Source organism: Callorhinchus milii, unplaced genomic scaffold (genome assembly GCF_018977255.1).
Source record: "Callorhinchus milii isolate IMCB2004 unplaced genomic scaffold, IMCB_Cmil_1.0 Scaffold3, whole genome shotgun sequence".
Classification (NCBI taxonomy): domain Eukaryota; kingdom Metazoa; phylum Chordata; class Chondrichthyes; order Chimaeriformes; family Callorhinchidae; genus Callorhinchus; species Callorhinchus milii.
Window position 1 is genome coordinate 65,025,151 of NW_024704744.1, and position 25,309 is coordinate 65,050,459.

The following is a 25,309-nucleotide window of genomic DNA, read 5'->3' on the forward strand; positions in this document are numbered from 1 at the left end:
TCAGTTTCTGGTCTATTCTAAGTTAGCTGATCACACTTGGTAGAGTTGACACAACTGATGTCAGTGATCGTAGGCTTGAGAGGGGGAAAACCAGCCAGGGTTTCCATTCACTTTGTTCCCCATCTCAAGGTACTTGCTGAGGATTGTGGATGTTTGACTGGATCAGGCTTGGTTGGGAAACCCTCCACAGACTGCCAATTCTAAATGCTGAGCTCACGCATGAATAATGGCCATTAAGCAAGGTAACGGAAGGCACCCAAGGAAGATTACCCCAGTAAAAGGAAAGAGGAGTTGAGAACCTTCAGGATGAAAAAATCAGGGGAGAGAAAGTAAAATAAAAGTTATTGGCCTTGCTGTGGAGCTTGTAGTATTCTTGTAAACTGTTGTGGTTGCAAGATAACAGCACCTTAAAAACCAGGCACATTTTAGTTTAGGGATACTTGTGAATTTATTCAGAACAGGGTGAGCCTCCATGTTGCTTTCAATAGCCACAAGCATCTTCTCTGTCCACCATCACAACTGTTGACCATGCAGCAGGACATTTGATCCCTCAGCCTTCTTGTTGGAAGATGAAGGTCACCAATGGTGTACGGTGTTGTTTGGGATTATTTATTTTCCTGGAGTTCCCTAATGGAGTGCAGTGGACCCCCTGAAGTCACCAATGTTGTTTGGTAGCATTCACGTTCATTTTTGTTTTCCAGGCTCTGTTCAAAGCTTTGGGTCTCAATGAAAACGATTACAAGTTTGGTCTAACCAAGGTCTTCTTCAGACCTGGCAAGGTAATGAACATTTCTGAACTCTAAATTTCTAAATTTTCTCCTTTGTGTGTGGAGTGGAAAGAATATTTGTGAAGAGTACATTCCAATCTTCTGAGTGCTGTTTTACAGTATTTGTTTTGAAATGAGTCTCTTTGCATTTCATTATTAGTGTGGAGTCCTGTAGCTCAGTGGTTAGAGCACTCGCTTTGCAAGCGAGAGACCTGAGTTCAATTCCAGGCAGAGGGCGAAACCTTGGGCAAGTTTCCTTACTCCACACAGAGCCTAATAATAATCCCTCCGAAACCAAAAACAATAATAAATTGGTCATTTTCAATCTACGACTGTTTGTGGGACATTGCTGTGCGCAATTGGCTGCCGCGTTCGCCCACAAATATACAGTCAATTCACTTTACAGTGTGTTCTGTGAAGTGCTTAGGGACGTCCTCCCGACGTGAAAAGCGCTATATCAAATGCAAGGATTATTATTATTATAGTGATCTATTTAATGATAGCTATGCAGCCACAACATCCCTATCCTCTGGAACTCACTTCCTCTACCCCACCGACTCAGGCCCTCTACGTCTGTCTTTAAATCCCACTTTAAAATCTACTTTTTCCAAGTGCAAGCATGGCTATTGCTAAATGTTGGCCCTGCTCAGTTTGCAGAATTTGATCAGATCATGAAGTCTGACCCTGAACATCTGGCGTTGCTGGTGAAACGTGTCAATCATTGGCTTATTTGCAGCCGATGGAAGAAGGTTCAATGGTGCGCTTTGTCGGTTATTAAATGTAAGTATTTTATTTCAGTGGAACAAGTAACCAGTGTTTTTGGAACAGGTGATTTTCTTGCACTGTTCCCAGTAACTTTGCAGTAAACTATATTGATTTTATACTATGGTGATGTACAATAGCCCCAATGACAATGTGAATGTGGGATTTACGTGCACGTCCATCTATGCAAGGTCGAAGATACCTATTACTAAATGCTCCGTCATGGCAACTGTACTCATTCAGCATCCCCTATACCGCTTGATGGGTATTACTCCATTGTTGGGACTTGTGATTTGGAAAAATACTAAAGGATTCCTTTAAAGCACTTTGGGAATTCCTCACGTAATGTAATTATAACCGGTCACAGAAATTAAAACAGATGTGATGGACACCCTTAATGCTTTTACCAGATAACCTGCAGGAAATTCTCAGTGTTTCTGTAGTTTAGTTTTCCCTCTTCCCAATTCCTCTCCGCTGGCTGATGCCAGGTTATTGCTCCAGAGGCACCAGCCACTCTCCAATACTGTGTCCAAGTCACCCTGACACACAAGAGCTCAGCTCTGAGCTGCCCTGGAGCAGATCCCATGGTTCAGAGGGATGAACTCCCACACTGACAGGATTAGCTGTTTGCCACCCTAAGCCGCTGTTACCCATTCAATTATAACTCACTGCAAATTAGACCCCAGGGTCATAAGCTTATCTTTAACTTCTGTTCTTTTTATAATAATAATTTATCATACAGAAATGTGAATTTGTAAGTTGCAGACCAATTCTATTTGCATGAAATTCAATGTTCTGCGGATTATATTTGGTCTCTTATTTCAGCCGTTGGTCCTTTGTTAAGAGAGGAAAAAACATTAAAGTTTGATCCAGAAGCAATTTAAAAGTTGTTAACAAAATGTGTTTTCTGCAGTGAAAAACAAGATCAAGTACCGCGCTACTGCCTGTATTGCGATCCAGAAAACTGTCCGCATGTGGTTGTGTAAGAAAAAACATAAGCCACGGTGAGTGGTGCTAACAATCCCTTCATGGCTCAGCGTGTAATGTAATGTGCAGCTGGACTAGTATCTGAAAAGCTAAGTAATATAGATTGTTTGGAATACATTCTTGAACTGATAGATTGTCTTAAAGGCCATCACTTGCCAACAACTACTTACACTTATATAGGGTGAATCAGATAATGTGATTATAACCGGCCACAGAAATAAAACTGGTGTGATGTATACCCTTAATGCTTTTACCATACAACTTGCAGGAAATTCCTGGTGTTTCTGTAGTTTAGTTTTCCCTCTCCACAAGGTCTATATGAGATGTTCATACTGTATGCCATGTTGACATTTACACATATCAATGCGGTGACAACTTTCATCTCCTGTATTGGCTGCACACTCCTTAAGAAATAAAAAAAACTCTATTAGTAAGAACTTCTGATTCACTCTATATAGTGCCTTACACATTAAAAATGCACATCCTGAAGTGCTTTCCAGAGACATAGTGGAAACTCAAACAAAGTAGCAAATAGGAGGTCAGAGTGAGATGAGCTCATCCACACATGAAGGAGAAGGGAATAGAGGGGTATAGGAGAAGTTAGGCTGAATACTTCCAGTCTCAGTAATTCCGTGTAATGACACTGGGTACCTTACAGAGTGTTCACCAAAGGTAAAACTAAACTGATGAGAGCTGTCAAGGGTTACTTGAGGTTACTCCCTTACTTGTGTTAAATTCTGTGCAGTTGTGTAGTATTATGCCATCTCATCTGATGCCTTCTTTAATTCCACCAATTTTCCTTTTTTGTCCTCACTTTCTCCAGCGGTGTAGTGTTTTTTTGTCGGTTCCTGAGTGGAGGGTCACTAAGTGTTTATTTTTGTCTAGCATTGATGGTCTGGTGAAGGTGAAGACCCTGAAGACGCGAGTGAATCGATTGGTTGACGTAGTGAATGCCTTGAAAGAAGGAAAGCCTGAGATGAGTAAACAGGTCAAAGACCTTGAGGCTTCAATTGATGGTCTCATGGCCAAAATCAAGGTGGGTAATAGAATAAATAGGTATTAAGTTCTTCTTTGATTAAAAATTAGTGTCATGCAAAACATCTGCTACTAAAGATTAATAACTAAATGATCAGAAATTAAACCTTCATTTGATATAAACTTCATAACCTCACAGAATGCTTTTCCATAGTTACTGGTAAGTATAATGATTGTATTTGTAGTTGAACACAGCATCCAATTTGTGCACAGCAATGTGCAACAAATAGCCAGGAAGTGAATGAGCAATTTACCACGAGGCACCAGGAGAAACTCCCTTCTTTTTTTGAATAGTCTTATGGGTTCTTTAACATTCTGAACAGGAAGATGGGATCTATTAACATTTCAGCAGAAGAACAGCAACGCAATAATTCAGTGCTCCCCAACATCTCCCTGGGCTGTGACCTCAAAATCCCCAGGTGAGGTTTCTATAGCTTTCTGAACTAGAGGTGAGAGTGTACCAATGGAGACAGGCTGCCGCATCTGACACAACCTGGAGGAAAACTGAGTCAAGTTGTGGAAGTGATTAACCTGTGGTGTCTTCTCTTCCTGTTTGCTTTCTCCAGAAGACCACAATGACCAGAGAACAGATTGATAAGGAGTATTTTGCTTTGGTGAAACGTTCAGAGCAGCTTCTCGGCTCACTGCAGAAGAAGAAACAAGAGGAGGAGGAACGTGCGAGGCTGCGACGCATCCAAGAAGAGATGGAACGGGACCAGAAGCACCGTGAGGATGAAGAACGGAAGCGCAGGCAAGAGGAGGAGGAACGCCGGCAGTAAGTGTCTACCAGTGATCACAGCCTTTTCTTTCTGTTGTTACATTACGTGTCGGGACTCAGCAATTTACTGTTCTATAAAAGAGCAATTAAACTACGACTTGAATGTTCCACCAGTAATGGGGAGGTCACATGATTTGTACATCTCTGGTGTTTGATTGAGAGAGAGATGTATTGCAGGAATATTATGGGGACTCAGATGCTGCTCCTGCCTGAAATCGTCATAGGACCCTTATCAGGACAAGTAATAACCTATTTATCTGGTGGATGGATTGTTGGCCCTGGGAGAAACTCCCTTCTCTTTTTGAATAGTGTCATGAGATTTTTAATGGCCACTAAACAGGCAGATAGGAACTCAATTTAACGTCTCTACCGAAGAACCATTGTAAGCTTAATGTCTAAGTCAAAGGAAAGCACCTCTGAAAATATAGACAGAGCTCCCACAATACTGCACTGGAGTATCAGCTTGCACTGTGAGTTCCTTATAGTGACGATCCTACATGTGGAGTGTCCATTCCCTTGTAGTAGGAGTAGAATTTCAAAGGCCCTGCTCAGTCTGTTATAACAGGTTAAATCCACTACATACACATCATTAGACCATGGCAAATGCTAGTGTCCATAATTAGATGAAATAAAACCATTCCATGATGTAAGACTCTCCATGAAATGGAAGGCAATTTAAAATTGGTTTTATTTGGGCCACTGCAAAATCTAGTTAGGTGACCAGGTTTATTTATGAGTTTTCAAACTGTTTCTCACCATAAAGGTACATTTTTTTAAATTTGCTGATCACTTTCAAGGCAGAACAGCAGCTGATCGAGACCCTACACTGCGTGAAGGATGCTATATAAATGCAAGTTGTTGTGTTGATCACAAACTGCACGATGCATTGAGTTCAATGATACACATTGTCCCTATTTGCATGTTCGTGTCAACCTCTTGGTAACTTCCCATCAGTAACTTCATGATGTGCTGTGCTGAGATTTCTGAATGTCATTTACAGTCATCCTGTGCTCTTACAGGAAAGCTGAGATGGAGGCAAAGAGAAAACAAGAGGAAGAAGCGAGGAAGAAGCGAGAGGAAGAGGACCGACGTATCCAGGTTGAGCTTGAGATTTAGATTCTTTTGGTTTTGAAGTCTCTTCTTATATTCTCCAATGTCAAGTTTCAGAGTAGAAAGTCTAAAGGGGTCTGGACCTCCTCATGTGCTGGGTTAATTCTTTCAATCCATTCTTTATCGTCAGCAAGTTAGCAGCATGTGGTTTGTAACTGCACAATACATTATGAAGCAGTCTCACCTTACTCTATTGACCCAAGTTGATTTGAGGTTCATGCCTTCATCACCTCCAGGCTCGACTATGCTTGTCGGTCTTCCCAACTCCTCCCTCCACAGGCTGCAGATAATCCAGCACTCTGCAGCCCATGTCCTCTCCCGCACCAAATTCCATGACCCCATCTCCCCCACTCTCGCCCGACTCCATTGGCTCCCTATCCTTCAGAAGATCCAGTTCAAAATTCTGGTCCTCACCTACAAAGCGCTCCATGGCCTCGCCCCACCCTACCTCTGTGACCTTCTAACCCCCTACCAATCCGCCCGTTCTCTCCACTCAGCCGGCTCTGATCTGCTTCACGTCCCCTGACCCACCCGCCCCACCATTGACGGGAGAGCCTTCAGCCACTCTGCCCCAACCTCTGGAACTCCATCCCCCAATCACTCCGCCTCACCCCCTCCTTAGCCTCCTTCAAGTCTCACCTCAAGACCCTCCTCTTCGACCATGCTATTGATCAACCCCCTTCACCACCCCCCCCCCGACTCGGGTCTGAAATGCTGTACATTGTCCAGCACCTTGGGACGTCCTCCCGACATGAAAGGCACTATACAAATGTAATCTTGTTGGTGTTGTTGAGCATAATCAATGTTCATAATCCAAATAGTATTGCATCTTGGACAGCATTCCTTCCTCTGTATTATATTGCACACTATTATAACCTACATAAGTTCAGTTAAACTTGTTGGCACGTTTTTACATAAAACACTTTATAAGAATAATCCCTTGGTTTGCGGTAGCGCCTTTCACATTTGGAAGACATCTCAAAGTGCTGCACAGGATTAATTGTAAAGTGTAGTGGCTGCATTTCTATAGGCAAACTTTTTTTGGGATAAATATCACATGACCCTGGCAGATAACTTTTCTCATTTACATAGTGCTGTTCTGTGAAGTGTGCAGAGTCACCGGAACTTACTTACTTTCAACATTGAACGTGACAGATGTTTTGGAGCATATTCATCTAAATTATTTCTGGTTAAGTGTTTACTGCAACTTGAAAAATGGAAGCTATTTTGATTAGGTTCAGCTCTTGATTCTGTATACAGTGGATACTCTTCCAAAGCTCATGAGAAAAGAATGATTAATTGGGAGAAGAAGGGTTGCATATATTCATGAAACCATATCCTAGCATCAGAGGAAAGGTGCAGGCAAATTAAAACTATATAAAACATTTAATTTTGCAGACGTCCAAATGTTGTGCAGTGTCGTAGTTGAATGTGATGTCCATTTTGCTGTTTGATAAGTTTATTTAAAAAATCCATTGCTCATTAATTGTTTGTGTCTTGGCAATCCATTCTAGTGAAAGAGACAAGTGTGCAATACTTTGAGTTTTTGAAACTTCATCAGATTTGAAGGGTTGCTGGTACAGCACACAAACCTATAGTGTTCTGCACTTTAGTTTGAGCTTTTTAAGTACTAACCAATTTGAATCACGTTGATTGATCAATGGGCACCCTTGCTGTCTCCAGGCTGAAGTGGAGACTCAGTTAATCGCGGAGCGTGAGGATGAAGCTCACAAGCAGACTGTCCTAGAGCAGGAACGCCGAGATCGGGAGCTTGCCATGAGGATTGCACAGAGTGAGGCCGAACTCATAAGTGAGGAACTTCCAATGGAAATAGCAACTCGGAGGTAAGGCACAAAACGAATTTAAGATGAGAAAAGTTACCATTCATTTCTTTCTCAGCAGATTTTTTCTGTTTATACTGAAAAAATTTATGAATCTCTTCTCTTCCACAGCGTTGAAGTTAAAAGCGTTCTCCCAGTGACTCCTAAGTAAGAATGCTTCCTGCAACTCCATCACACCTCATAATTAAATCACACTAGCTGCATGCTACAATATCATGATCTAAAAGACCTTAATCACAGAGTTCCTGCACACCGGCTACCGAACAGAGCATCTGATGAACCGATTCTGAATCAATGCTGATTTTATGATAAAAGTAAAGCCCCAAAAAAACTCAAATCTTTTCAATCATCTTGATTTTTTGCATGAATGCAGCAATCATTTAGAAATCAAAATCAGAAGAATTCCTAAAAGAAAAGTGCACTTAGCCTGCGAGCTGTCGGCTCGTGGGGTATCTGAAATGAGTGTACCTAGCGAAATCTAACCAGTGTGTTCTGTTTCCAGATCTGGTGGATCCCAGTCCAAAATGACAATGTATGAGTTTTGTTTTCTTTGTTTCATTTACGCTGCTAATATTGGTGATGGTCACATTGATAATGGTGATTTATTTGGCTTTCTCGTGTGTATCAACTAAGTGGTACGTAGGGAGCTCCCACTTTGATAGTAACAATCTGGAGGTGGCTGTTTGCAACACTTCCTTTCATCAAATTGTATTTGTTCTGCACAAATTTCCATGTCTATGCCATCTCTCCCTGCCAGTGCAAATGGGATTAGGTTTGAAATGGCGAGCTAGAAAGGGATATTTATTAAACTTGGTCAAGGACCAATTAGGATCACATCAGTTCATATCATTATATTAAAGATGATACTCCAAATGTAGAAGGCTCCCTTTGTCCTATCTCTGTAGCCTAATTGGATCAATTGTGTTTAAAAAAAATTAATAACTTTGTGAAGGGCAACCCATATCTGCAATGCAGGAAGCCACAAGGGTGCAAAAGAGGAGCAAAGAAATGAGGCCTAGACCTTAAGAGAGAGGTACCACGGAGGGATGTAAGGAGCTACAATAGCATTTTCATGCAGGAGAGCATTTCACTGTGAGCTATGTATCTTGCGAAAGAATGGAGTTTGAGTAGGAGGCAGACCACCTGAGTTTTGATTGATATAGGAAGAAGGTAGAGAGTGAGAAGCAATATAATTAAACTTTGAGGGAAACCAGAGAGGACCAGGGAACGAGTCAAAGAATTATACAGTACAGAAGGAGGCCATTTGGCCCATCATGTCTGTGCCGGCTCTTTTCAAAGAATAGAATAGTTTAATTTCTTTAGCTCACAATTTGTCACCTCCTATTATCTAGACTGATTGAGATTATATTTTGTAGCAGAATGTTTTATTAATCATGAATTACTGACTGCCAGAGCATTCAATACATGTGTGTTTAAAGTACTAGTTTTGCTTCTTTTTATGATTATTGAATATCAATATGTGTGTTTAAAGTACTAGTTTTGCTTCTTTTTATGATTATTGAATATCAATATGTATGTTAACGTTACATCAAATATGGACTCTTAATATCAACCCATATTGAGAGTTCATATCCAAATAGTATCACAAGCAGATGAGATTGAATTACAATCCTGTCCTTTATGGTTGGCCAACAAAATACATTTTCTTGATTGAATATTTCTTGATTTATGCCATATTCAATTAAGAAAAAAAAACTGAAAACACACTACTGATTGAACATGGACTCGTGCGAATTATTGTGTGGTCACTTGCAGCCCACGGACCACTTCCTGTGTTAAAAAGATTCTTGATACTGTAAAATCATTGGAGACAAGCTGTAAATATAATGAAATTGCATCATCTGAACAAAACCAAGATAACCTTCAGATCTACACATATGGTTGTTTGTTCCTTTTCTAATCCAATGAGCAGTCTTCAAAGGAAGCATTTTAATTGAAATTTCATATTTTCAATATCTTGACATGAAAATGAGATAGAAGAGTCTTTTAATTACTTTTAATTACTTCTTTCAAAAAATGTTTTTAAAAAGGTTAGAGATTCTCCTTTATATCACACATATAAGTCATTGCCACCAAGGATTTGGGATAGAGATAGAAAGGGCAAAACATGATCCTGTTTGTATTTGTCATTTTAAAAAATCAAGTATGTGATTATATCACTTATTTTGTTCTTTTAAAATGTAACAACTTCCTATGACAGGAGAATCTTCAAAACTTTTATAAATAGGCAGGTGTGATCAGTTATCTTCAGTGTGCCTGGCTTAGAAGCCTTCAATGGTCCAAGCACTGACAATAATTGTACATACCTTTCAGAGGAAACCAATGTGGCAGAGACAATGTATACCATTTATTATACCACTCCTTTACCTAAGGAATGATGAGCTCATGCTCATCAGATTATAGATCTCAAATATTGGCTTTTCTGTTATGTGAGGTTTGCAACTTCATCCATTATGTATGCAGGAGTCTGACCTGAACCTGTGTGAGTGAATTCACTAAATGTGGCAAGAGGGATTTGGATGAAGCAGGTCCTTCAACTCATTACATCCTGTCCTTCTTTCTCCTACTTTTCAAACTGCTTCTTCAATTAGTCCTAGCCTCTACCATACTTCGGTAATCCTTTTTAGCCAATGATTACCTTCAGTGTAACTAAATACTTTCTGGTGTGTCATGAATCTGCCTTTCACAGCTTTCAACTTGTTCTGTTGGGTTATAACTCTTGTTGTATCTGAAAGTATCGCTCAGGGTTTCTGAGCTCCAAATCGTTTGGATCATCCATCTTAATGCAACTTTTCAGCTAGTGTTCATGAATATATGAATAATATTGATTGGGATTGTGTATTGCCTCATTAACACGCAGTTCTCTTTGTGCTCTTGTAGGGATGAAATGGCCAAAGAAATGTCGGACTACCTGGCGAGGTGGGTAATGCTACGGCTGCTTGAATTGTGTGTGAGAGACAAGGGTTGATCAGTAACAAGCATCAATACAACCAATTGCTATTCACTTTATTACTATTCCTTTTGTATTCCCATGTATTGCTGTTTAGAGATTTTATATTTAAGGGTTTTCCTCAATGCAGGATCTGTGGATGGTTCCCCCCACTGGAAGGACTAATATTTTTAGGACACAGGATATTTGGTTCAAAACTAAGCTAAATCGAGGTCTGCCTCCATGAGACAATCAATTCCGTACCTTCTTCTTCACGCTCAACAATTTCAGATTTGTGCTCCGGTCATTAGTAGCTATGGCGGTGGTGGACGTGGTTGTTGGGGCAGGGGGGCGGGGGTGGCAGTCACTCTCGGCATCTTCCACACCTAAGGTTTGAAGTCAGGACCTGTGCTGGTAGAATTCAGAATAAATGAAAAGAGACATTAACTTTAAAATCCCTTAGGTGTTGAGGTGTCACAGCATTGAGCTGCAATATAAGGTCATTATAAGGCAGGGCTTTATATTTCTCCCCTAGGTGAGAGATCGCAAAGCACCATGGTATAGTATGTTTGAAAAAATGCAGGAATGTTGCTAGCACTGACCAATCCTGAGAAATGTCACATAGGTCTGGATTAGGAGTCCTGTAGCTCAGTGGTTAGAGCACTCGCTTTGCAAGCGAGAGACCCGAGTTCAATTCCAGGCAGAGTGAAACCTTGGGCAAGTTTCCTTACTCCACACGCCTAATAATAATCCCTCCAAAAACAATAACAAATTGGTGATTTTCAATCTACGACTGTTTGTGGGACATTGCTGTGCACAATTGGCTGCCGCGTTCGCCCACAAATATACAGTCAATTCACTTTACGTCCTTTGGGACGTCCTCCCAACATGAAAAGCGCTATATCAAATGGAAGGATTATTATTATTATCTTCGACTGTGCCTTTGGTCTCTCTGCCTTCCCTCACCCCTACACCACCCCTCCCCCATGCTCGGGCACTGACACCTGACCGTTCAGCGCTTTGGGACGTCCTCCCGACTTGAAAGGTGCTCTATAAATGTAATTTTGTTGTTGTAGAAGCATTGTATGAAATGCTGTCAGCCTTTCACAATAGCGAATGGGCAGAATTAGCCGTGCCTCTCATTGAGAGTTGTGGTTGAAAAATACTAGTCAGAAAACTAGCAGCAAGGATAACTCCAAATCAACAGTAGTTTGCTTTTGTTGGTTCAGCCACAAATTTGAACACACAGCGGATGTGGCCCCAAACACATTGTTAATAATCAAGGTTCAAACAAGCGCTAATGTACCACATTAGCAGCAGGTTGTGGGATGTGAAGGTGACTGGAGTGAAGCAGAGTGTCCTGACCAGGTCTGATCCTTTGAGTCTTACATCTGTGACAGTCATGGAAAGAGCAGCTAATTGAAGTAAATCCCCAGGATTTGGTTTTAAAGTAGCATTAACCTTGAATGACCTTTGTTGGAAAGAATCTCTTTACTGTCAGTGTTACTAATTAAACCATGTGACGTTTTTAAAGCCTTAATCTATGTGTTCATCTCTCACGTCGGGACTTGAACTCACATCATCTAAGATGACACTCTAGCACCTGGGGTGGGGTTGGATTGTCGGACATGCCGTCCTTTGGAATAGGTATTAAAACTGAGGTCCCATCTGCTTGTTCAGTTGGACGTTAAGGATAATATTAATAATAATAATCGTTGCATTTGATGTAGTGTCTTATCGCGTCTTCGCGACGTCTCAAAGTATTTTACAGAATATACTGTAAAGTGAATTGACTGTATATTTTGTGGGCAAAATGCAGCAGCCAATTACGCACAGCAATGTCCCACAAACAGTCAAAAATATAGTGACCAAATTATATTATTTTATTTATTTATTTTTGAAGGAATCATTACCACCAGAAAAGCAATCCACCAATCAATTAACAACTGGGTTCCTACTTAACGCTAGGTAAACAGGCGTGTGGAGTAATGAAACTTGTCCAACATTTCGCCCTGTTGGGAATTGAACCCAGGCGAGTGTTTGCGAGGCGAGTGCTCTAACTACTAAGATGCAAGATCCCATGGCACTATTCAAAAAGAGAAGGAAGTTTCTCCCAATGTCCTGGCCAACAATCCTCTAAATAAAATTGGTCACTTGGTTCATGGTTGTTTGTGGGACATTGCCGTGCACAATTGTGCTGCCCCATTTGCCTACAAATACGGTCACTAATTTTGCAGTAAATCCCGTTAAGCGTTTTGAAATGTCATTCCGAAGTGATAAGGCGCTATACCAAATGCAAGGATTATTATTATAAATGGTTCACTAATATTTAATTTAGTTTTGAAACAAAGATCCCAGGTCCTGAAAGTCTCTATCCTTCGAGAGAGGAACTGTTGAGTCATCGGCAGATTCTGAGCATTATAGTAATAAGAAAATGATAGGAATCTGATAGTTTATAAACTAAAGCGACAGTTCAAACTGCCTGACTGATTCTCTTTGTACAACAGGAGTCCTCAGGTTCAAGCTACCAAGGCTGCAGCTGGTACTAAGAAGTTTGATCTCAGCAAATGGAAATATGCTGAACTCCGAGATGCCATCAACACCTCTTGTGGTAAGCAGCCACACAGTGTAACACACTTCAATATCTTTAAGCTTTAACTCCTGGCATCAGGTTATTCTAATATGGGTTACAGAATGCTGGATATAAATCTTCCTGGGGAAGAAGCCACATAATAAAGGATATCTTAGCCAAAAAGTTTCTCCTTAACAATCACTCAAGTGGGTAAAGCACAAACTCGCCTTACAGATCAAATTTCATTAAAGTTGCATTGAAAACTCCATCGAGAGCAAGATTTTTATCGAGCACTGGACTAATTGATTGTGGCTGTATTGATTTGTGCTGTGTTACTGCAGATATTGAACTGTTGGCAGCCTGCAGAGAGGAGTTTCACCGGCGGTTGAAGGTTTACCATGCCTGGAAGTCTAAGAACAAAAAACGCAATGCTGATGCAGATCAGCGGGCTCCCAAGTCAGTTACAGATTATGGTAAGCACACAATTGACTGAAATATTAAAAATGGAGAGAGTTTTAAGCGATGTATTCATTTATATTTATATCAGATGCTTTATTAACTGAAGCAATTTCTGATCAATAGTTTGCAAATTTCCAGTGATAAGACCCACTTACACTCTGCTCCCTGTGCCATTCCTTCCACTTCGCTGTGTTGCCCATCCCTGTCAGCACTTCTGTTTTGGGGTTTGTGTTCTTACTGTGCCACAGAGCAAGATTGGCAGTGCGACTGGGTGTGACCCAGTCAATGATAAATTATATACAAAATATAGTCAATTCACTTTACAGTATATTCTGTGAAGTGCTTTGAGGCATCTCAAAGACGTGATAAGGCCCTTTATCAAATGCAAGGATTATTATTATATTAGTAGGAAGAACGTCAGAAGGAAGAATGAAGAATGAGAATTTCTTTGAATTAGCACAAGGAAAGAGAGGTGATCGGTGGCCAGGCTTTCAGCCTCACTGCCCCTACACTCTGGAACTCCATCCCACGGTCCCTCCGCCTCGCTTCCTCCCTTGCCTCCTTCAAGGGCGGTCTCAAGACCCTTCTCGTCGATCGTGCCTTTGGTCGCCCTCCCACCTCTCTGCCTTCCCTCACCCCTACACCCCCCCTCCCCCATGCTCGGGCCCCGACACCTGACTGTTCAGCGCTTTGGGACGTCCTCCTGACGTGAAAGGCGCTCTATAAATGTAATTTTGTTGTTGTTGTGATGAATGAGGCTGATCATGGGGAGAGAAATTGCGGGCTGTGCTCACATTTTTCAGGAGTCACAAGGGAAGATAGCCGGAATTAATCAAGGTGCAGCTAAGAAAACATGGTTGAACGTGTTCTGGAATGGCCAGGGGTCTGATCAGGATTGGTACAATCCAGTTCTGTAGACAGCAGAAAGGACAGAGTGAAATGTTTACTAGAGTAGAGGAAAAGCATAATTGGTACATAACAAAAAAAAGTGACAGTATCCTATTTGCTGTGTACATACATTTCATATTGATGATCAGCCTAATGGGATTTGAGTGCCGCACCATCTCCAGGTCACGGTTTGATTACAGTCACACATTTTATGTACACTATTCAGATGGTCACCTGTGACCTACATGTTTCACTAACAGCTCAGCAGAATCCAACCCAGTTACAACCCCGGCAGCAGGAGATCAGTCAGAATCGTGCTCAGCGCTACTTCCGGATCCCATTCATCCGCCCTGCCGACCAGTACAAGGAGCCCCAGAACAAGAAGAAAGGCTGGTGGTACGCCCACTTTGACGGGTCGTGGATCGCGCGGCAGATGGAACTGCACCCAGACAAGCCACCCATCCTGCTGGTAGCTGGTAGGTGTTCTGAGGAGCAAGCGGACAAGTCCGTTCACGTTTGTGCATTGTAAAAGCACAGTGTTCCAAGCTCTGTACTAAGTGGGGATGGTTCCAAGTCAAACACTAAGGGACCGATTTTGCAGTATTTTTAAATGATTTCTTAATGGAGAATTGACTACATGTGGAAATGGCAGGTCGGCTCCATCTGTTTCCCAGCCGGGCTCCCGTGAGTCCATGCGTTGTGCATGATGTATTTTCCGTGACCCACTTCCATTTCTTAGTTGAGAAATCCAGTTAAGAAATACTGGAAAAATTGACACAATTCTGCGAGAAAGGGTATTGAATCCTGCGTTCTACTACACAATTACTTGAAGAAGCTCCGACTATGTTGAGGCTGGGTTCCAAGGCAACCAGGACAGCACAGAGAGAGTACCATCTGCCTGCGTTGTCTTGAAGTCGTCATTTATGAAACTCTTCCCCCCGTGAATGGAGAAGGCAGTGTGGAGAAATGGCATTGCTTGGCTCTATGGACAGGATGAGCTGTATAGAGACAGCAGAGTCTCCTGGTTTCTGCTACAGCCAGAGTTGGAGATGCCATCAACAGCAATATTGTCAGCTAAATACAGCAGAAGGTGTTGCATGGGACCGGGCAGGGGTTGATGTAATTGACAATATCACGTTTCCCTTGACCAGGCCATTAATGTGATTAGAACTTTTCAGCTTTGAATTTTTCAGAACAAAAGAATCTTTTGGGCACCTGGGAACCAGAATTATTTTTTCAAAGTTTTAACCTTGAAGTCATTGCCTTTATTTGGAAAACTTTTCTTTTTAAGAATTATGGAAGGTGATTTCTAAATTAAGACTGAATTGAAGAAATGTGCACAGTTCTGCTCAGTCTTAAATTTTAAGACGGTGGGTTTAAGACCAGAAGAAATTTTGGGTTCCAGTTCCCTCTACGATCCTAATTACACAATTTTATGTATAATTCTCTGCTCTAATGTGCTCTTTCTGCAATCAAAAGGAATGTTTCTAATTCATCCTTTACGGTGCATTTTAGGAAAGGATGACATGGAGATGTGTGAGCTTAACCTGGAAGAGACCGGTCTGACTCGGAAGCGCGGAGCTGAGATTTTGGCCCGGCAGTTTGAGGAGATCTGGGAGCGTTGTGGTGGAGTGACGTACCTGCGGAACGCCATCGAGAGCAAACAGGCCCGGCCAACGTATGCCACAGCCATGCTCCAGACCTTCCCAATGTAGAGCCCAATAGTTTACAAAGCAACTAGAGTTGGTGGTGTAGAAAATCCTTGTAAATGGAACAAAGGGAAGAATATTTTATTCCCTATCAAATATCCCCCCGGAGCTTGAGATAAATAGTTTATTGGCTTGAGAATCTATTGGCACATCACTAACAAATGAAACCAGATTAGCAAAACTTTATTTTCAGAAATAATGGATTGGTTGGTAAATGTATAAATAATTTATAGCTTTAATATCCGTGGCAGATTAAAAATTCAGCTGATTCTACTATTGACTCGGATTGAACGATTTTGCCGTAAAAAGGCACATTAACAGTTATAATGACATACACCTATTGCACTATTGTTCACCCAAATGTGCATCGTATAAGCTCCATTGCAGTGCAATAAACCACATATATTAGCTTTATACGTGATACTACACCTTTCAGAAACTGATAAGTATAACTATTCCAATGCAGTAAACATCTGGGGACCAATCCAAGGTATTACAGCAAAGTACTACAATTCAGCTTTATTTCAAGCCCCGGGGATTCAAATAAACATAATCATGTTGGAGCTATTTGACATGTATGGATTTCATTAATTGTAGGGATTTGTTTTGTTAATTTCTAATTTTGTGATGTTAAACTTGTGTAGTGAAGTCTTTTTTAAAATGCGCTCTGTGATAACTGGACATGCAGACCACATTACAAGCACAGTCTCTGCAGTAAAATAATTTAATGTCTTAAAACTGGAACTGTGAGGCCTTAGCACCAAGTATTCTCATTGGACCAAGCGGTTTCTGGTCCCGGTTGGTAACACACGTTAATAGTAGTAGAAAAGCTGCCAAGTATTTTGTCAGTCAATATCTTTGCTAGCTTTCCCTCTAGACAATACAGGAGATGATGTCTTGGTAAAAAGAAACTTTAATGATCTTCAGGGATTGTTTCAGAGCAAAAAGGAAGATGTTTTTACATGTAGATGTTCACTGCTTATCAGCTGATACTAGTATTTTTTTTCTTATACTTGCCAACAAGTATAAGCATCTCATGCTCGCTCATGCTCGCTCATTCTCTATTGCAGTCTCTTTTTCTTTTAGCTTCTCTCTCTTCCTCTCTCATGCTTTCGCTCATTTATCCTCTGCTCTCGCTCTCAAGCTTTCTATTATGCTCTCTTTCATGCTCTTGTCCCTGCAACTCAATGAAACACTTGCACAAGTTCTGTATGTTTTTCCCATTGCTGTTGGTAGTACCTTATTGCCCTTAAGGAATGTGGGCAATATAGGGCTGCAAGAAAAAAACCTCTCGGTAGCAAAAGTGTGGCAGGATCTGTGCAGCACAAGAAGGTGTTGAGAGAAAGGGATCGTATCGGACAAAGTAGGAGAGATGGTCTATCCCTGCACTGTGTGCCAACTGTGGTCGGATCTGATTAGTTTCTGTTTTGTTTGTCACGCATCATGTGTTATGTAGAACATTATCCCAGCCTGTGTTTGACAGATGTCCTACAAGTAACCGACTGCGGTGTGGAAACTGTTCACAGACTGGTTATTTATTTATGATTTCCAACTGTACGAGTGATCAGAATCCTCTAATAATCTGATCCCAAGTCCTTTCTTACAACCGTTGATATAATTTCTGGTATTTCCTGGACTAGTTGGATCACGTCCCTTGCAGGACCTGCACAGTTGTATCTTTTTTGATTTTGATTTGTCTCCAAAACACTGATTCTCAACTGATGTACTGATACTATACAGAAAATAAAATGCAAACCTTATCGTGCATTTGCCAGCTCTTATTTAAGAATCCTGATGATAGCATCATTGGAAAGGGTTCCCCCCACTCACTTCAAGCCTTGTATTCTCTCTGTTCAATCGACTGCATAGAACCACAGATCCACCTCTTAAGTCGCAAGGTTTGAAGATATAGCATTTCAAACATTTATGTTACATCACAGCCCAGTGAGATCTGAGTTACAGATGTGCTCAGAGATAAGTGGTACATTGTGCTCTTGAGATACAAGGCATCAATTCCCCACCACCACCCACCTCAAAGAGAATGTACACCTATGTATCCCATTGAAAGTGAATAGAGGTATAGATGTTTCCTTCAAACCAGCTTATTCAGATTGGTCCATGACTCTGTCTGGATCATCAGCAAGTCATGACTGGAAACAGTGACTAATATTAAAGTAGCTAATCCTCCCCTCCAAAATAATACCTTTTAATTAAAGAAATAATCACAGTTGAATAATGTTCACAGGCTGAGTTGTAATCACAAAAGCCATTATTCCCGGCACAGACACGATGGCTGAATGTTGGGCTGAATGGCCTTCTGTGCTGACAATTTCAACGGTTTCAATATTCAAAAAATAATCCATATACAAGTTAAGAATAGGAAAAATAATAACATTAAAGAAATGGTGCAAGGAATGCAGATCTATTGGTATTTTGACAGTATTTTATTTTCTCTTAAATACAAAAAGAGTTGATATGCGCTAGTGTAGTTGACAACTCACTTGCTTTAACAGATTAGATAACAGCATGAATTTGTTTTTTAAATTACAACATAACTATTTTTCAGAATGGTATTGGAAATTAAATAATGTATGCAATTTATTATCAGAGCCATAGAGACTATTAGAAAAGAGAGCAGCCAAGGGCATTTCTGGAAATACACTCTAATCAGAAGTCCTACCTGGAATGTATGTGTTTCCTCTTAGACATCGCAGCATAATGTGCACTCTGCACACTCCCATCTATTTTATAATTTCAGTTAAAAGTAGATTCACACTGGATAAGAGAATAAACCTTTACATATGCAGGATGGGTGGAGAGGTCTTTGTCATATACAATCTATGGAATATCCAATTGAGGAGGTAACAGAAATGCAGTGAATACTATACAAAATTCACATTTCAGCAGAGAAAGGCGCAGAGACACAGCATGAGATCAAGGACTGGCTCGGTGTACTTGGCAGTCAATTTATGGTTCAAGCTCAATCTGTTCTTCAGACCAACCAATGCAATGCATAAAATGGGGCTGGGCACGCAGCCACTCCAAAGCTGTGGGGAAAGGCCATGGTTCAAACGCCCTTTGTTTTCTACGACTCTGTAAAGAGGGAAAACTTAACAGGACACAGAAGCCATTGGAAGACTAACCTTTTACGTTGTCTCACCAATATGCCTAGATTAAGACATCTTGCACATACTGTTGTATGTACTTAGTGTCTTTTATATATTTTCAAGTATTATTCTCAAAGTAAGATCATTCTCTACTATTTAACAAAACATTAACATTGGATACTAAGATAAAATCAAATATTAAACAATGAAAAAAACCACTGATTCAACACTCTATAGCTCTGTCTGCTTATTTGGTGGCGCATAGCTTACTTTTGCTTAAAACTAAGTCCTTAGTTTTTCCAGAAATCCAAAGAAATCACATTGTTGGTAAAAGTTGAATGAACATTAATCTACACTTATGTCATAAAAAGTTATTGAAGCATCTCATGTTTGGCTCTAAAATTGTTTCTTAAAATGTCATAAATAGAAAATTCTAATCATGGATTTTTTCAAAAATGTGTATTTCAGCCCTTTCTCCATATATATTTATATTGCATGTACAGGGTGACCAAAAAGTCATGATACCATTACAATGTCTAATATGTCCTAAATAAATTAGGATTTTTTAGATACTAGGGTAGATATCACAACTTGTTAGTCACCCTCTACATATGTATATATATTTATATCTCAGATATAGCATTGCAGCACATGCTTGTGCAGTTATTACCAAAATACAGCAACGTACATAGAGAATAGGTGGAGTATATAATTGACTAAAGCAAAGCGTTGGATAGCTTCTTGGGTTAAAGCTGATCTTCAGAAATGGTTATTTCAACGGAACCTTCACTTTGCCACCTTGGGGGAAGATTCAAATTAGACTTTCTGTACTCCGGTGATTTCGGTAATTCCCAAAGCTGTGAATGAACAAATTAGTAGCATTTGATCACGTGGACAATAATTGCTAGATTTCTCTAATCACTTGAGTTGACTCCCGGAATTGGAAGAGAGAAACTGCTGGTAAGCACTTTTTTTAGAATCAGATAATAACAATAATAATAATAGTCTTTGCATTTGTTGCAGCGCCGTGGAGTCCTGTAGCTCAGTGGTTAGAGCACTCGCTTTGCAAGCGAGAGACCTGAGTTCAATTCCAGGCAGGGCGAAACCTTGGGCAAGTTTCCTTACTCCACACGCCTAATAATAATCCCTTCAAAAAACAAAACAATAATAAATTGGTCATTTTCAATCTATGACTGTTTGTGGGACATTGCTGTGCGCAATTGGCTGCCGCGTTCGCCCACAAATATACAGTCAACTCACTTTACAGCATATTCTGTGAAGCGCTTTGGGACGTCCTCCCGACGTGAAAAGCGCTATATCAAATGCAAGGATTATTATTATTATTATTATCATCACATTGTCAAGACATCTCAAAGCATTTCACAGGATATATTGTAAAGTCTAGTGACTGTTTTGTGAGCGAAACACAGCAGCCAATTGTGCACATCAGTGTCCCACTAACAGTCGTGGATTGACTGACCACATTATGATTATTATTAATATTATTGTTATATACACACACATTTGCAGGTAACATGTGTACGCGCACACATACAAATACACAGATATACTCACACACAACACACATTTACAGCATATTAAAGTGTTGTGACTATAATTGTAGGCAAAAGATGCTAACTAGCATTTGATGCAGAGGAATAACATAATTGTTTATGTGGATAAATAAAAGTAATGCACATGCACATGGAAATGATTCCAAGAGGGTCCATTAGTTGTTAGTTGTGGGTCACAATCATTCACTGCTGCAGTGAAGCTGTAGAAACATTTCAACGAATCCCTAATTGTACCTTCAAGGATATGCAATTATACAGCATTTTACACATAGGAAAATATCTGAGTGCTTTACAATGATGCAGTGAGAGCTCGAGCTGGGGGGTGGCAGAAATGGGGAAGGAGCTGGTCAAAGTGATGGGCCTTAAGATGAGTTTGGAAGGTTAAAAAGGAAGGGTGAGGCAGAGAGTAGCGGAAGAGTGCCTATCGGTGGGAAGGAGAGTATGAACAGATCCAGTAGGCCAGAGCTGATGGAGCAGAGTGAGTTGCAAAGTCATAGAAGCATTTAAGGAAAGGACAAAGATCTTAAAGGCAATCCACTGGGGAATTGGAAGCCAGGCAAGGATGGGGGTGATGGGGTCAGGGAGCCTTGTACAGAAGAGGATGTGGGTTGAAGAGTACTGGATGATCTGGAGCTTGTGGAGAGAGGAGCTGGGAAGCCAGCATGCAGGACAATCGGGTGTGTAGGTGACAAAGGTGTGGATGAAGGGTTCAGACACATTGGGGGTGAGGTATTGTTGGAGACAGTCAACCAGTGAAGGATAGGTGGACAAATTCTAATATTTTTGTTTTTGATTCCAAATTGTTTTTACTCTTCTATTGTTAGGAATGTGCTGGTCAGGGAAGGAATACTACTGTACAATCCATCTTCCTGGTCTTAATTTGTAATACAAAATCTTGGGGGAATTAACGAACAAAGCTTTACTGTTCCCTATGTCTCAGCTTCACAAAAGCACGACTGCTGTTTTCGGGACCTCATTTTTTATGTGGGAAATAAAACAAAACAATTATTCTTTTGGTTGGCAGTAAGAGATACAGAAAATAATGGAAACAAAGAAACTTTGCAAGATAATGTTAATGTAAAGATCTGTTACTAGACCTTACCTCTCTGTACTGTGGACAGTGTCCGAATCGAACAGTTTTCGACACTAGCTTGTTAGATCCGGATCTGTAAGGAGTTCTGGTAACCTGTGCAAATACAACATACAATGAGACACTTTCTCATCAGTATTACAACCCTTTTAACAGTGCAGGACAAACTAGAGTTCAATAGCTAACATTAGATATGATTTTAAATTGAAAAAGTAATGTTAGAACGAGAAAGAAATGTTCCAGAAGATATAAGCAACTATTTAGTCAACAGTTTATGGATATAGTTACTCAATGCCAGCCAGGTTTTTTTTATAAAAAAAATTACATGAGGAAATGTTACATCCCCATTGATGTCTCAACTATGACTTCCACAAAATGCTTTCAGAGTAAAGGAACCCTGCACACTATCACTTTGTTTTTGATGCTGTATTTGCCGTTACTGTCCGACAATTGTCATACTTACCCAAACCATATACAAACATCAGCGTGAATTCAACAGGTTCAGGAATGGGAGCTGCTTATTGACTATACGGGTTTATCTATTGAATTCTTCGCTCTACATTTGTATGTTAAGATGTCTTCAATACAAAGCCTCCTGACTGATACCAAACAGTCCGCTTTTGACATCCCTTGCATAACTTTGAAGAATAGAAGTAAAAGTGACTTCATACAGACGTCTATGCAAACCCACTTGGCTCCTGTCATGCAAACTCACTGCAGCCCCTCTGTAAATCCATCTCCTCCACCAGATCATAGGAGACTTAAGGTTCTAAATATCCCACACATGTCATGATCTCCACATTACACTGTTCACAGAGAATCAGACAAAGTGATTCCAGTCACAGAGAATAAACAGGAGTGATTTTAGTCACAAGGAATCAAGACAGGAGTGATTTCAGTCACACAGAAGTAACACAGAACAGAGCAAACAAGTAGATAGCAAAGTAATGCATTTTCTTTTTTTAAAAAGGTGTAATGAGCCATTGTTCTGCAAAGTGTGCGTCACCTTTGATTAGAAAACCAAGATATGGTTTTTAGTCTTCTGCTGTCAGAAGGCTTGCATAGTACAACTCAAACCAAATCAATCATTTGTCTAAAACCACATATCAAATGCAAGGTTCAAATAAGTGGTAAAAGAAGAGTATTACAATGTATTGAGGGGAAGTAACTGTGCTTTCAATGAGAACTTCATCTCAATTTGAAAATTGATACTGTGCCTTCCTCTGATAAACTGTAATATTCTGGTTTGTGCTATACACCACAGTCAACTCGACTTGTAGGATTCTGTGTCCCATCTTAATTGCTGACTGCAGTTAGAATTGTTCCTTATTCTAACTGTGCAACTTTGTATTGTTTTACATATTGTATATAGAATTGCAAACAGTAATACTACACAGAAATAGGCCATTTAGCCTAACTAGTCATGCCAATGTTCATATTCCACCCAAGCCTATCCGTCTATTCCCTTCTCCTTCATCTAGGCATCATATTTCCTCATAAATACATTGCTGCCTTTTGCTTCAACCGCAGCTTGTGGCAGCAAGTACACATTCTCTCCACGTGAATAAGTTCCTCCTAAAACTATCTATTGGATAAATTACTAACTTTCTTATATTGTAGGAAGTTTGCTAAAAGGAGTTTTCTCTGTACACATAAAACAGAGGTCGTCTCTTGTGTCCACTGTTAGCTCCTCAGTTTGCAAAACAAATAGGCGCAAAAAGAAAATTCTTCCTGCTAGAAAACAGAAAGCTGAGCAAGTCTTTGCTTGAGAGAAAAAGAGAGGCAAAACGAGCAGAGGAGACGGAAAAAAGAAAATGACACGAAGAAAAAAAACACAGATCGTGATGAAGTGGTTACCTCGTAGCTGAGGTCTACATTTGCAGACGTTCTCCTTAACCCTCGGGGAGAGATTTGTGAAAATGGAGGTGCAGTAGGTGGGGTGCAAGACAAGCTGGGAACCTCGGTTGGTTGCTGCCCCTCATGTGCATTTGGCTCCTCGTTTTCAAAGACCAGGTTAATGCTTGCCCTATTTTCTACGCCGCAGAGGCTTTTGCTGTGTCTAAGTTACAGAACAGATTGCGAATTCTTCTGAAACATTGTCAGAGGGGAAAAAACTGGGAAAAAAAACGTAAAAATGCAAGCGACAAAACAAAAGACAAGCCTTTGAAAAGAATGTTTGAAAAAGTTTTCTTTTTTAACAAAAAAAATTACCCAAAGCTTACAGAGAGTGATCCCTCTTGTTTTTCTCCAGTCTACATTTGTAAAATATCTTTGCTGAGACGATAATTGCAGTGGAAACAAGGAACAGAAAACCAAAAATGGACACGCTGGTAACCATAGCGATTAGTGGCTCATACGCAAATGCAGTGCAGCGCTCTCCTCGATATAGCCAGTTGGAACCTACATAGCATCTGAAATTTGGAAGATAAGAAATTAGCTTTGGCAAAACTACTGTTCCATTCAGCATTCTCACATTGAGCAACAGTCAAGGTTCCACGCTGCCATTTGTAGCCAGCACACTGCAAGTCAATGTGCATTTGTTTAAGTCTATTTGAACAGACAGACAAGACATCAGATTAGCACCTCCGAGAACGGAGTGCTGTCTCAGCAAATGCACCGGAAACTCAATCACGCAAATCGGGGCTATTTCTGCTCTTTCTATATGCCAACCTGCAGGAACTGCACTCTAATGTGACCTACTTCACAAGCAGAACTCCTGCAGACTGACAAGAATTCCAAGCAGTATTCGTCATTAAGGAATCTTATTTGAGAAGTAGCACAAATTAGATTTCTTAAATTTACAAGCAATTCAGTCTGTCTAAATCAGAATAAAACCAATTAAATAAAAGTCATTTTGCAGCATGTGAAAATCATTCCCTTTTTGCAATTATTGCATTCAGATCAACCCACCTGAACCAATCTCTGTTTTAACTCATTCTTTCCTCAAAACTGTTGAACAGTTTACTTTTACTTGTAATTTACAAGCTTTACAATGTGGAACTTAAGCTTTCAATTAAAAAAAATGTTACCTCTCTCCATAGTGAATGAACCCCAATGGATATGTTTTAACTATCAGGACTGCATCAAAATTATTTTCCACTAGGCACGTTTCTCATTGCCTTAACATTCTCCGTGCTGATTTTAGCTCTAACCACCCAAGGCGAAGAAATATCAAGCGAGAACTGTGGCTCCAAATGGGGGAGAAAATGGATCTTAAAGTGTTTTTATTATCACTACATGTTCTATGTTTTAAACCTGAGGCATTAATTGAAGTTACCTCCTGGATTCCGCTATCTGAGAATGGTTCCTCTAAGTACAAATCTATACTGTGGAGTGAGGTTCTATCTGTAACTTGCGTTTTCCTTTCAAAACCTTCCTTAACAACATATGCTGATTTAGGAGGGCCTTTCTAGGTAGAGTAGGATCGAGGGATATGGTGAGGAGGCAGGAAAGTGAGATTTAAACCAGCCATAAAGGTTTTATGTGCTTTATAACAGGCTTTCTCTTCCTGACCCCGAGTTCTTCTATCCAATGTTCCTTTTTGCCTACATTGTAGCATGAATGTAAAGAACACAGATTTGGTCCCTTATAAGGTTCAGTTTAAAGCGAAAGAAGCATGATCAGAAAGTGATGAATGATGAGGAAGTGATAGGTCAGTGTGGTCTCAGTTGGTTTCATGT

General features: G+C 40.3%; 1 protein-coding gene across 4 annotated transcripts in view; it reads left to right on the plus strand.

Moving 5' to 3' along the window:
* Window positions 1-17,625, plus strand: part of myo6a (myosin VIa) — a 106,961-nt gene extending 89,336 nt beyond the window's left edge. For 2 of the 4 annotated variants that reach the window (XM_007887882.2, XM_007887946.2), the window contains 14 exons: window positions 702-779; window positions 1,418-1,547; window positions 2,443-2,533; window positions 3,402-3,552; window positions 4,118-4,326; window positions 5,349-5,427; window positions 7,123-7,283; window positions 7,392-7,427; window positions 7,783-7,812; window positions 10,182-10,220; window positions 12,738-12,841; window positions 13,144-13,275; window positions 14,410-14,625; window positions 15,665-17,625. In XM_007887882.2, the coding sequence (XP_007886073.1) occupies window positions 702-779; window positions 1,418-1,547; window positions 2,443-2,533; window positions 3,402-3,552; window positions 4,118-4,326; window positions 5,349-5,427; window positions 7,123-7,283; window positions 7,392-7,427; window positions 7,783-7,812; window positions 10,182-10,220; window positions 12,738-12,841; window positions 13,144-13,275; window positions 14,410-14,625; window positions 15,665-15,864 (1,656 nt within the window). In that variant the 3' untranslated portion in view covers window positions 15,865-17,625. The remainder of the gene's footprint in view (window positions 1-701; window positions 780-1,417; window positions 1,548-2,442; window positions 2,534-3,401; window positions 3,553-4,117; window positions 4,327-5,348; window positions 5,428-7,122; window positions 7,284-7,391; window positions 7,428-7,782; window positions 7,813-10,181; window positions 10,221-12,737; window positions 12,842-13,143; window positions 13,276-14,409; window positions 14,626-15,664) is intronic. The other 2 variants (XM_042332924.1, XM_007888030.2) reach the window with 2 other exon arrangements.
* Window positions 17,626-25,309: the final 7,684 nt, after the last annotated feature.